The 14,037-nt window shown below is 37.7% G+C and overlaps 1 protein-coding gene across 1 annotated transcript in view; it reads right to left on the bottom strand.

The window, feature by feature from the left end:
- Positions 1–1,303: 1,303 nt before the first annotated feature.
- Positions 1,304–14,037, bottom strand: part of SULT4A1 (sulfotransferase family 4A member 1) — a gene marked incomplete at both ends in the record, with an annotated part of 30,264 nt that continues 17,530 nt past the window's right edge. The window contains 6 exons of the mRNA XM_080355789.1: positions 1,304–1,416; positions 5,978–6,116; positions 7,577–7,671; positions 11,031–11,157; positions 11,286–11,366; positions 12,800–12,930. Of these exons, the coding sequence (XP_080211915.1) occupies positions 1,304–1,416; positions 5,978–6,116; positions 7,577–7,671; positions 11,031–11,157; positions 11,286–11,366; positions 12,800–12,930 (686 nt within the window). The remainder of the gene's footprint in view (positions 1,417–5,977; positions 6,117–7,576; positions 7,672–11,030; positions 11,158–11,285; positions 11,367–12,799; positions 12,931–14,037) is intronic.

Below are 14,037 nucleotides of genomic sequence, written 5' to 3'. Positions count from 1 at the left end.
GAGTATTTGACTAGCAAAAACGGGCCTTCTGCAGCTGAGAACCTATAAAGCATAGTTGTCATTACCTAACAATAAAACAATTCTGGAGAGTTTTATAGTGATAGCAGCCTGCTTCAAGCTGCTTATGTACCTGTCGTAGAGAATAAAAAAGATACAGAAATAAACTTGAATCCTGCTTACAATCCAGACCAGCCATGGCCAAAGATTACTGAAACTACACTGCATGAATACTTGTGCAATACTCCCATCTGGTGGTGTATTTTTAAACTCTTCCTTCAGTGCCACAGTTTCTTCTGCCTGCTTACAGTGGCCTTTATATCCATCTTCCACTTTAGTCTGATGGAGTCCAGCAGCACAAACCACCAACAGCGCTAAGTGCCCTTAATTTTTAGTGGAACTAGAGGATGCCCAGCACCTTATCTTCTCTTACTGTGTGTAATGGGTGAAATTCACATCTACACAGCGAAATGATATAGGTCAGAGACATCGATTCCTCAAGAAAGACCCAGCACCACATGCCTTGCTTTTAAGCCCCATTTTGAGGGACTGAATTAGAGTTGGGGGCTTAAGGAGCTTCTGTTTGCTGGCCTTCGGCATGGAGCTGAACTTCTTCCATCAGGAAGACAGCTGTGTGCTGTCATCCATGAAAGCAGGGGTGGCTTTTGGGATTCAAGTGACAATCGCAGCTATAGTTCATAATAAGCCCCTTCTTGCAGAGTACGCCAGTGCACAGAACCTACTCATATTATACAGATAAAGGTGTGCAGAAGCTAATGTGAACCCCACTTTGATTAGTTACTATTTTGGAATGGGATTTATTTATACTCGATTCACCTGCTATAAAAATAAATGTGACGTTTAACCCCTGAGATCATTCTAGCATACAGTTTTGGCCTGTTACTTGTTTCCCTCTGCAATAATTTTTTATTTGGTTTATGGACATTTATTTAGGTTCTAGTGAAAAACTTTTATAAAACACATTAAATAATCAATGTGGGGCTGAAAAGGTGTACATTCTAGTTGCATATATGATACATACCTTATACGTATATAATACATTCCATAACAGCTGAATATTCTAGTATAGTCTAAGAAGTTCTTGCATGTGGATAAAGGATTAAAATACCAGAAGATAAACAGCTGTTTAGGATCAAAGATAATTTTATCTGATATGGTTTACTTAAGATTGTTTTTCTTTCTTTAAATCTTGTTACATATAATAGCCACAGTAGTTTGTCCAGCAGGTAATAAATGAATGCATAAAGCACTTCTAGCTATATTTGGATATCATATGCATGCATTTTTATAGATAAAAATCAAATGTGAGGTCACATTTTCCCATCTTCTGTTTATAAACTAAATCAAATTTCTCATTCATTGAAACAGTGAAGATGTCTTTCCATAGGCCAACTCGTCCTGAAACACAGAGAAGGAACACAAGTCAGAGAACGTACATAACAGGACACCAAGTATCTACAGTCTAATTATGCAGAGCACCAAGTATCACCTGTGAGGTGCTCATCAGTCTTGGCTTCCATTGAAAGCTCAACGAGTCCTAAGGCTGTTCATCGCCTTACCCAATTCCCCTGCTACAAGCCTTGCAAAGCCTCAAGATAAGCACCAAACACCTTGTCATCTGTACCAGGCAAGTATTATACAAGAATTCAGATTTTTGTGAGATTTTGCTTTAGCCTTAATTAGAAATGAATACAGATTTTGGTGTGTGTGTTTATTTACAAGTGGATTTCTGGTTTCAGTGCAAACTATGGCTGTTTAATATCTTCAACAGCTAAAAACAATACATTTCAAAATTACTGTGTTTTCAGCATACATTGGTTAGAGAACTATCCAAAAGCCACATGGAATACGGTGTATTAAACTGACTATTGAATTCTGATTGAGATATAATATTATCATTACTAATTTCTACTATCTTATATTTAAAGATAAGTTCAACAGATGAACTTACATTTCTCAGTATGAAGAGAATTGTTAAACATGAGTGCGTAGATTGTATCTATAGAAGAGAACAAATGCCATACACCCAGTTTGTGCAATTTAGATTTTGTACACAGGAATTGGTGGATGCAATATGAACACTGAACACTTTTGCCTTGTATGGACTATTCTTTATTCTACTGAATCCAACTGGTAACGTAATCTGGTGACACTGCTGAACCTACCAGTCAAAGGCTGCAAACCCCTTAACCACTGTTTCACTGCAGTCCAAAATTTATTTAACACCAAGTCAGCCAAGGTCACTTATTGAGTAAGCCATGGAGTAACCAGACTGAGAGGCCCAATTCTCTTCTCATTTGTACTGGATACAAATGAAGACAAAATCCAGGCTTGTTCAACTGGAATAAATGAAAGGAGAATTGGGACTGTGCTACCAGAGAGTTTAATCATGACAGCAAGAACAAAACTACATGTAGGGAGCTTAATTATGCATTTGATGCATAAAGAGAATACTCATTTAATTTAATTACCATTGCTTTTATGCAGCAGCTCTATAATTGAGTCCAAAGACAAAACTCCCAGAAACATCTACAAATTACATATTAACATGATGGTGTAGTATGTGTGGCAAAGGCTGTTCTATGAAATTAGGATTTTCCTGTACCTCCTGAAGGTACGATAGTGTGCTAGTTTGTTTTCAGGATCGAAAGATCAAAGGAACCTGAAACTCACTGACAATGCATCATTTATCGCTTTCACAAAATTTCTCCTGTATAAAAAAAAAAACATTAAGAAAACACTTGCAATCAAACATCTGATATTTATTTCAGTTTTGCTCTGGCAACTATAATTGCATAAAGTACAGCATGAAACCTAAAATCCTGTATTTCCCTTTCAATAACTATAATAAAACATTTTCTTCCTCTGCTTGGGAAAGATAAGCCTTTTATTTCCGAATCTCCCTAACAACATGTATGGACAGATGACAAGTTCTATGAAGGACATATACAGTGGATTATTTGTCACTTTTGTTTTTTTAACCATATGAATTGATAGCTTGTCAAAAAGTCACCCACCTGGTTTATGATTTGAATCATGCAACTGTGTAAATTAGGATGTGATAACAGTCAAATATAAGTAACATATCTAACCATTGTTCTGCTTTCACAGCAGCTCAGGGTTATCTTCAGAGTAAAGATCAATGTGCTAAAAGAAGAAAAAAATGAAGAACTAAAATAAAGCAAAATAAGAAAGTAAATGTAACGAATGACAAATTAAAAGTATTTAAAACAAATTACAATAAGCTGTCATGTTATTGCCACCATTCTTTGTCACAGAAACAAACAGAGAAGGAACAAAGCACTGTTAACAAAGCTGCATTCTGAAGTAACAAAATACTGTAAAAGCTAGAGACAGCGAACAAAAGAAATTCAAAATAAGAATATTTTCAATAAAAAGCACACAGTGAGCAAATGACAAAATATTACATTAACTGCTGTAGCTCCCTTCCTTCTCTATCACAAAATGGAGGCTTCTGTTTGAAAGCTTTGTAGACGCTATAAATATGAGGCTCTGACACTTGACTAGGAGTTTGGAGACTCCACTGCACAACAACGAACACTAACACCATGTACAAATGGTGCATGCAGCTGAAGTGGACATCACCCTGTTTATCTGGGTGCAGAGGAATGGTCCAGCAGAGACAGCAGTTGACCTTTCTGCCTGTGGAAGGTTTCACCAGCAGTTCTGGTCTCTTTTCTTGTGTATTACAACCTCGCCTTTCTTTAAAAAATGCCTTTCTGGCCTTCACTGGACAAGGAGGGGGGTTCTGTGCTATGCATAGTGTGTGGCAGTGCAGCTGCTCCAGAGATGTCCACATCGTGGAGGTTAGGAACAAACCTAGGTTTTTTGTGACAAATGCAAGTCAATGGAGGAGTATACAGCTCTGTTGTTTGTAAAACCTTGCACTGACATTGAACGCTTTATCCAAGGCTCTCAGGATGTCTTCTTACCAGACTCATTATTTTGTGATCTTGTCTTCATAGCAGAGAAGTGGGTTGGTAAACAGGCAATGTGCCATAAAATCCCACTGCAAATGAGACGGTATCTTGTTTTTACATAAGATATAAGTTGTATTACATGCTGAATTTTCATTTTGAAGTAATAAGAGGATGGTAGGATGAGAGCTGAAGGCAAGATAAATAAGGGAACGAAAACACACCATTCAGTAGAGATTCTACCAGGAACTTTAGCAAACAGATTAGGTCTTTCAGAGAAACTATAAACTCCTTTATTTTCACTGGAATTTTACCTCAAGCCAACTAACTTGAGATATTTATTTCAAGACTCATCATTTACCATAACGTAAGTGAATTCAGACAAAAAGAGGTGGCATGTAGAGTTACGACAGAAAACTACTAATAGAAATCTGTTTTCTAGGTCCTACTGTAAGAACTGGAGTATATGGCCCATACATAAAACACTAAGAGCCCTTCCATAACAGGTGTGCAAACTCACAAATAAAAGCAAGGAGGGGAAAGCAATGGCTTTTCTTCCAAGTATGACATCCTGAAACATTTGTGCCAACATACAAACAGAGCAAGTTCTCTTGAGTCAGTTACTCTGATGACAGCCTGAGCCAAGTAAAGAAAAAGCTGGCATAGGGCTCTGCCAAGACAGACACAAAGGAAGTGTAGAATATCAGTGAAACTGCTTTCATGGAAAGCAAACTTGCCCTCAGACCTGATTAAGTGTTCCTAAGATCACAGTTTGACTGTATTAAAGGTGAATGAAAAGATACAATAGGCTTTTGTAAGGCGTGCCCTCTCAATGTTTTTTAAGAGAACTACATAATGTCAACAAAATGCATGACAAATGAAAAACACCCAGCTAACTCAGAATTAGCAGTCAAGGAGGACTGATGATATTATTTTTATCAGAGATTTGAAAATAATCATAAAAACTATAGGTGATAAAATCTGCAGATATTAAGTTTGGCTGAGAGAGGTAGTATGGAAAGGGCTCCTACACAGAAACCTAAGAGCAAAGTATTCAGGTCGGGCTCCCTGACTAAGGGACAAGACCCTGCTACTAGTTCTTCTGAAAAGAGTGTGGTCATGACAAATGACACATTTTGTGTATGATGCTGTAGCAAAAAGTGCTAGTGTGGCCATGGATGGACAAACAAGGGAGACGGGCAGAGACAGTTCCAGTTAAAACTGGATTAAATCAGTGGATAAAGGGATTTTATGTCTGGATAAGGCATTTGTGAGGTTGACATAGGAATTCTCCATCTTCACCTTATGCTCTCATTTTTTAAAAAAAACTTTTAAATGCTGTAAAGCAGCCTAGAGAAAACAATTTGAGGGAGACTTACTGAGTGACTTTTCATGCTTATTGGAAGGAAGACTGAGAAAGGACTTGATTTCTTGACATTATTCAAAGGCCAGATGCATCAGTAGCTTTAAGGGCACTTCAGGTTCCTACAGAGACACCTCACCAGAATAAACATCTAGAAGTTTAACACATTTTAAACAGCTAGGGTAGACAACGACAAGAAAAAGCTCATGAACAAAACTACAGCTCCTTGCCATTTGATGCCTTCAAATTAGAATTGTCTGTTATTCTAGAAAATCTGATACACTCAAACACAAGGTCTTAGGCCAAGATAAACTGTATGAAATTGTGTGGGCTTTGACACGCTAAAGGTCAGAAGGAACAGTGCAGTCTTCTCAGCATGAACAGCTCAATCCATCGAAGTAAGCCAAAGACCCTCTAACAGGGTGGTTTGCATGGTGTTGAATATACACTGTTGATCTTTGACGTTTCCATTCTTTTTAGTCACTTCTACCTAACTTTATTTTAAAATAACCCCAAGACTGCACCGATAGTCAGTTTCCTCCCATCATTTACACAGCAATATTTCACCAACATCTTAACACATCCTGGAGGTTACTAAGTTGTCAGTTGCTTCTTGCAGCTTCCACAACCAGAGTTTTACTGTGGGTTTTAAACATACCCCTGCCAACGGGAAGTGCTTCTGCATTACAGCACTGATCAATGAGTTGATGGCAGTGTTCCACCATGGATTCCAACTGTGCTTTGTCATAAGAAACTCCTAAGAACCTCACCAGTTGCTCAACCATTGTTGCTAGGTCCTGTAAGAGAATATTTTAAAATAGGTTATTTTACAATATTTTAAATTACCTTTTTTCAATGAGTTTAAATATTTCAAATTATATCCTGATGAGTGTGAAAAATAAATAAGCAGAAGCTGTAGAAGCATCATTGTCTTAAAATTTTGCCACCTTTCAGCTTGTGGAAAATAAACACATTTAAAGTAATAAAGGTAAGACAGATCAGCAGAAAACACAGTCACATAAGCTCACCTCTTCACATACTACAATGGGGAACTGCAAAGTTACTGTGATGCCTCCCACTTCAGACAACCCCACAGCCTTAACTGATCACTTCGGAATACAAATGTATTTTGGAGGAATTAAAAGTTACTTTGATTTTTGATCTTGGTAAAATAAGTGACTACAAATGTTAGAGCAGCCCTTCCTTCATCATTAGCTTCTGGCGCTAAGTTCATGTAGACGGAAATGATTTAGTGAGGTGGCCTCTGAGAATAAGCAGTCACTAACTTATACATCCAAAACTCCGGGGTTCCTCAGTATGAGTAAGACTTCTGGAGTTGCAAGGACAAAAGAGCAATGTTTATCAGGAAGCAGAAGGATACTGTGATGCCACCAGCTTTTGGCAGCACCCATCAGTGAGCACAGCTAGGAATATATCATTATTCAAAACCATGGGTTTGAAATAATTTCTACTAAGCTTTTTAAATTATTCTGATTGTATTACATCTTCTTTTAGCATCCCACTCCATCAGAAGGCTCAGTAAAGCTGAAATTATAATTTACTCAGCTTTATTGAGTTCTCTCCTGAATTTGCTTTTTTGAAGTTTAGAGATAGGAGCTGGGTTCTTCCCATGTTTGCAATAATTTTCCACTCAAATAAACATTTTGAAGTATTTTCATTAATTCTCAAAATATATTATTGCAACAGGAAATTGAAACCAATAGTCTATGTAGTATTTCCACTAAATTTCTGTTTTAAAATATAGTGGATTTATTAGCCAGCATACCATAAGGACCAAATAATTCTGTTCACCTTATGCTACATGATCATCCCTAATGGTTTTCAACATTGTTTCACAGAAGACACTAAGAACAAGCAAATAATCAGAGTAAGTGCCAAATATATAGGACAAAACACTGATGATATGCTTTTTTCTCATTGACACAGTACACACTGCAAGACACTTCTTTTAAATGAATGTCCAGGGCTGAGTGTAGCAAGCACTGAACAGTTACACATTTCTGCCTTCTCTGAGTAGTTTAATGCGCATGGATGGACACAGGCAGATTCCTGAGCAAATTATCGGGTTTATGAGAGAGCTGAAAGTCCATAGAAGCTATTGAATATCAATGCTTTAAAAATGGTATCAGACATTAGGGAGCTCAAACATGGAGATAAGCAAATATTTTACTTTACGTATTTTACAGATTATGATGCTAAACGTAATTATAATACCTTTTTGCTACACCTAACCTACCTTATGCATATCTTCATACTTGAGAAAAAGTACATTGGCATCCATGTGATGTTCCCAAAATTCTTGCACATGTTCAAACCACGAACCATATCCTACTACAAAGACATTATGATTGGCATGAGGGAAATGAACACTTGTTATTCAGCCCATTTCAAAAAGAAAAAAAAAAAAAAGGAGAAAAGTAAATTAACTGGAGTGGTTCATAGCCCCAGGAGAACAGCATCTGGTTTTGACCCATTGCCATGCACAGCAAGGAACTTAATTAAAAAAAGAGTTTTTTCTACCATTTTGGAATATTCAAAATAACTAACTTAACATAAACTGTTCAACTGAAAATGCCACCATATTTCATTAGGGACCTCTTGGAGCTCAGTATTAATAATGCCTGATTTTTGAATGGAAATTGAGCCAAAATAAAAATTACACAGATAGCTTTGCAGAAGGAAAATTTCCAGTGGCTCCAATCTGTGTGAATTACTGCAATTAACGTATCACACTGCAGGATCCTTCACTTCGAAGGTAGATATAGCATTCATGGAAAGTTCCATAGAAGATCCTCTATTATGAACAAAGAATTGCTACCAACCATTGTCCTTTCTTAATTAGATAAGTATTAAGGAAATATGCCTATAAAAATGCTTCATGGTCATTCCCAAAAATGTAGTATGTACTGACAGAATATTGTATTTATCATTATGTCTTTCTCCCCCCCAAAAAATCTAAGACTTATTCTCTTCTATTGTTATTTTCTGAACACTTCCAAACAACTTCTGCAGATATGCCAGAACACAGTTTCAGTCATAGTGTTAGCAGTTATCTCAATTACACAATAAATCCAGACTACAATCAGATACCTATGAGGTTCTTCCAAAAGCTTAGTGCCATGTGATGGGGTATATTCCCCACGTATCTCAGATACATTCCCATATATCACAAATATACTCCCCATATATCTCAAATTGTGGGCAGGCCCAGTGTGCAGGCTTGCCAATGAAGAAAAGCTTATTCCTCCTACCTCCTGTGTGCCACCAGCAGCTTCTCTTCAGTTCCGCTTATCTGCTGTGTGGGGTTTGGGACTTGAAGAGAAGCTGAGGTGCTACACTGGGAGGGTCTGTGCTCCCAACACTGCTGAGACAGTGGTTACTGGAAGTCTTAACCCTCTCCCCAAAACTTTCCTACTTTGTTTTTAACTTCTCTGATGAAGTCCACATTTGCACTGATTTCAGTCAATTTATGTGTGTCTAGCAGAGGTTCAGACACTAGCATTTATTACTTATGGAATGACTTTGCTGCCAATATTACCAGAAAGACAACCCAAAGAGAAACACACTCTGCATATTTCTTTGTTACCAGTGATAAATTCACCCAAAGGACTTCAAATAATCAAGGCAGGAGTTAAGCAAATATGGTGAGCAGTTCTTCACATTATTTCCCAATTATTTTTTTGGGTCAATTTTATCTTTTCAGCAAAGAAGCTAAAGAAAAATATGAAACTTTATAGTTTTGTATTCTGAAGCCACCTTTTCTCTTGGAAAAAAATAATTGCTTAGTTTTGGTAAATGGAACATTTTTGAAGGACAAAGAGGTCAGTTTCATAGGAAAATTATTTTAATAAGCTGACTAATTTTCAATTTTTATAAAGGTATTGGAAAAATTCCATTTTGGTTATTCCCATTCCATACACCCCTAAAAAACTTCATGCATGTAACTAACACATCAGTCAAACAAAAACTGTTCCTAGCTGCTCTTAATGGTACAGGGCAAGAATCCATTAAGATCACATTAGCAGAGTATACCTATGCTTTATGTAAGACAGTCTCTTTATCTTTAGAGGGTAATACCAAAGAATTAGAACATTCAAGACTAATCCCTATCCAACTGTGTGCTTTCGAACAATATAGCTACCATGGACTGGATTTGTTTTGAGATGGCGAGGTATAAGGATGGGGTAAAAAGAGTACGTTCAGTGCTTCTCTCTCTAACAGTCCTATGACTTCTTGTGAAGGTTTTTTTGCTGCTGCATTGCTTCCATGAGATGCAAACATTTAGCTAAATGCTAAATTTATTGTATTACAAAACACTCCATTTGCACAATTATGGACATACAACATGCTGTGATGTTTTACTGACTCTAGGAGGTTGTGGTACATCAGCTAGCAGCTACAAGATGGAGCTATAAATAACTCTTGGGATATGTATATGAAAAAGAATAATGAACCTTCCTCCTGATTTTGAAGGCCTTCTAATGTATCTTTCATATGTTGCCAATCTGGAAGTTTCTGATCATGGTCTATAGACAAATATCCCACTCTCAGAAAATGCAAAAGAAAAAGCTGAAGGTGGGCTGGGATGGAAGGAGAGCATTTACCCTCCCTCCACAAACTTGAAGGAGAAAGCTGCAAAGGTTTTGAAGGCCTGTTAAGTAACCTCCATTGGTGGGCTTTTACATTTTTCTTCCTTTTAGTATTATACAGCTCCTTTAGCATCAACTCCTCCAAATTTCAGGTTGAAGCAAAGTTTACTGCACTGGATCTAGAGGAGATCTAGAGGAGATCCTGCTCTCAGAACACAAGGCACCTAGTGAATTGTTAGAGTCATGTTAAGGTATCATAGAGAAGATTTTGTAGAGAAACAGAAGGCAGTAAAAAAATTGTCTCTTCCTAGCTAGAAAGTGTGGTAATCCACTGGCAAAAAGCCCAGTGGCAGCCAGTTATGTGAGAACATGGGGCTTGTCCTCCCTGTAAGTTTACTGAGCTTGTGTAATGGAGCTACTTCAGGCAGTGCAGCCTGAGCAGGAGCACAGCGGGTGTGCCACGGAACAGCCCTCACTTGAAGGAGTTACTGGGTGAGCAGCTGATGAGTAGTTGTAAAGGAGGTTTCTGCACTCTCAATATAGGGGTGCATTTTTCAGACAGTAGCAGACTGCAACTGCCTTCTTACAGTGGCTCACTTCAACTTACTGATGTATTCCAGATCAATCTCATGCAAACTAGAGATTTTTTTGTGTTAACTGGTACCTAGAAAGGGACAAATTTCAAGGTTTTGGATGAAATAAAAACATCCAAGGAATTATCAGGAAAAAAAATAACCACTGGAGGAACAGAAAGACTTCTGTGAAGCTGCTAACAGTGAAGTACAACTGAAACAAAATGATGTTTGGAACATTCACTTTTCACAAGGTACCTGGTACCTTGCAAACTGAATTCTAGAAAAGCACACCACAGTTTTGCCTGAGCCATGTGGAACACTGCAGAGCCCATGGGGTCAAATATTGTAAGGCAATTATTGACAAGGCATGGCCAAATCTAAGTCCACGCAGCACTATCTGTAGCAACTTCCTTGCTGTATATGCAAAACAAATGCACCTTTATCCAGTTCATTTCTGTACTTGCAGAAGGAATGCAGAGATGAAAATAAATGTGTAACAGCGTGTGCAGAGAGAACAGCTCCTTACACTTGTCATTCATAAACCTTCTGCAAAACTCCTGAAATGTTCCTCTGTAGCTCATGGTCCTTAGGGAGCGGTGAAACTGGTAATAAGACACCACCAGGTCTTTAGGGTTGCGAGCCATGTATATTACCTATGACAGAGGGGAGGGGAGCAAAAAAAAAATAATCTTATTGAAAACTTTTTCCCCCACTCTGTTTCCCAAGCACTTAAACAACTGTTGTGAATACAGTTAAAAACATTATTTCATTTCATTTTTACCTTTGAATTGCCATTATGGAGGTCCGAAGGCAAAAATCGATATGGTAAGTGGCTTTTTATAAGGCGAGGAGATGTTAGTTCCTTGAATAAAGCAGACAGAAACATTTCTTATTGTGCATTAGTGTTTGGCACATCCTGAGCTGTCCTGAACTGTCATACTTGAAGCCCTTTACTATACCAAGTCACATTCACAAATTAATTTCTTAAACTACTAAGAGTCTGAGTCTAGAAATTAGGTCACGGAGTTACATCTGGATTTTAAATATCAAAAGGCTGGATAATGTGTTGCGGTCTTTTTGGTGGGTTTTTTTTGGTTTTGTTCCCCCTCCCTCCTTCTGTTTTCAAAGTAGGACCTTCTCAGGAAGACAGCGTAATAGTTAATCAAACTAATTTTGTTTCCAACGATGCTTCCACTAAAATGCCTTGAAAAATATTAAAAGCTCTGAAAAACCTACCCTAACTTTCACAGTTCAAAATTTTACTCTTGCAATTTATTTTATGCTCAGAATTAGGCCCAGACAATCCAAAGATTTATCTGAGCGTGTGAACAGTTTTAACACACAGTATTTTTCTATAATTTAGACAAAATCATCTTATGACACAAACCTTCCAGTAGTTAAAAAACTGCAAAAATCCATATTGGATCAAGTTGCTAGAACATAATATAGATCACAATGATTTTACTATAATCTCAAACTAAACCTCTCACTGTTGCCACCACTTATTTGCATCAAGGTAGCACTGAGGTCTCATCAGATTAGGCTTCACGCAGATGAAAAAGAAAAGCAACCTCTGACGTCCAAACACTCTCAGCCTAAAAGAGGCTGATGCTGCCGTTGTCATTGACCAGAAGCAGCTTAAATCTATCTGCGCCAATCTTAGCTAGCTCAATTTAACAAGCACTGTGGTTGTTCTAGGACGAAGCCCAGTAATTTGCCCAATCGTTCCAAGATATGCCTGTATCAGAGGTAGTTACAGCAACGACAAGATCACACTTCTATGCCATGCCACTAGTCTCTCAGTGTTTTTTAATAATGTGGAATTCATTTCATGTAGAATATCCCAAACTCCTCCAACTATGGAGTCTGCAGATCCACAGATCCCAGCTCTATAAGGATTTAGATGTGTAAATACAGAGTAGTGGGTCTACAGATCCATAAATCTCTGTATTTGTAGTTCCTCTTTCACAAATTCAGGGAATGGATCAAAGTAAATTTGCCTCAATTGGGTGGCTTCTGTTTACATAAGCAAGAGAGGCCTGGAACTTTTATTCAGGAAACCCATTGCCAAGATATTTAGGATATGGAGAAACATCTCCTACAGCATTCAATAGAGAATAAAGCTTAATAAAAGCAATTTTAAAATAACCTAATAATATTCTGAGTCATTCCAACAAACAGAGCAACTCTAATTATGAAAAGGACAAGAACACAGGACGAAATGAACTGGTAAATATGGAACCAAAGAAAAAGATATCCAAATGCTCAAAAGACTTTCTTTGCAATAAATTGTACCTTGATGATGTCCAGACCAGGCTGAGGGTACTCTAGGACTGGAAGTTGTTCATCTATATTCATTAGTCCAATCTCATCTGGATCAGCTCCCTGACTCACTAGATATACCACTTCCTGCAGCAAGCCTGTGCCTGCAAAAACCAAACAATGAAAGAGAACAGATTGTATTACAATTCTTATCTAAACAGAAGAGAGACCTAGACACAGAAAAAATGATAACTTTCGTCCTCAGCAGTCTGCCGTGAACTAAGTCTGTAACTGCTATTTAACACAGTATGTCTGCTCATTAGTTCTATTTTAAACACACGAAGATCTCCTTTCATCCAAGAGACCCGAGATTGTCTTCAGTAATAATTTAAATGTGTTTGTCTCCCAACCATTTTACTTGTACATTGGAAAGCATTTTTGAAAAGTTTTTCCATTGTGAATGTTAGCTAGGCAAATACTACTATTTCCATTTTAAAAAATGAAAAAAAAAAAAAAAAAAAAAAGAGGCAGACAGAGATCATTGAAGTTCAGAAAAATGCATTAGTGGCTGTACTGGGAGACTGCTAGTGTCTTCTACTCTAAATTGTAGGCAATTCTAGTGTTATGCAATGATTTGAGATTCTATTTATACCTCCACGTTATGACCTGGACAAACCACTGAAAGCATCAATGTATCACAAGTTAGTCATAAGCTTTAGAGGCCCCAATTATGTATCTCTCTCCAGTCCAAGGACATTTACAAAGTAAACATTAGGTACTATAGCCTTAATGACTGCACTTTGGAAAATTAATAGGTATTCCAAACAGGAGTTTGAACAGGGAAATTATTTCAAATTACCTTCAAGCAGGTAGGAAATCCTCAAAACAGGCAAACAAAGGTTCAGAGATATCTGACAAGGGCTTATGAAGAGAAAGGCACAGGCTTTTGGTGAGATGAAGGAACAGAATGAGGAGAGGTCAAAGTGACCTAGCAGGGAAGGGACCCCACACTTCAGATGACAAGTCACATGTCCATGGTGCATCCTGGATACTGTAGCAGATCGACCAATTATTTAGGATTCGTGAGCAGTAAGGAAAATATGACCAGGATTTATTCTCTCTCTCATGTTGCCGAAAGGAACAAGTAATTGTTTCAGAACTCTTTACAGAGCTCAAGCCTGCCTCAACATCCCATGTCCTTGGGAAGATGAGCTGCAAACTCCAAGATCATGCACTTTGTTTCTGTTTCAACTTGAAAATAATTTGTAAAT

Source organism: Nesoenas mayeri (assembly GCF_963082525.1).
Source record: "Nesoenas mayeri genome assembly, chromosome: 1".
NCBI lineage: Eukaryota > Metazoa > Chordata > Aves > Columbiformes > Columbidae > Nesoenas > Nesoenas mayeri.
Note: the sequence above shows the minus strand (reverse complement) of the source record. Positions and strands in the feature narration are given on the sequence as shown.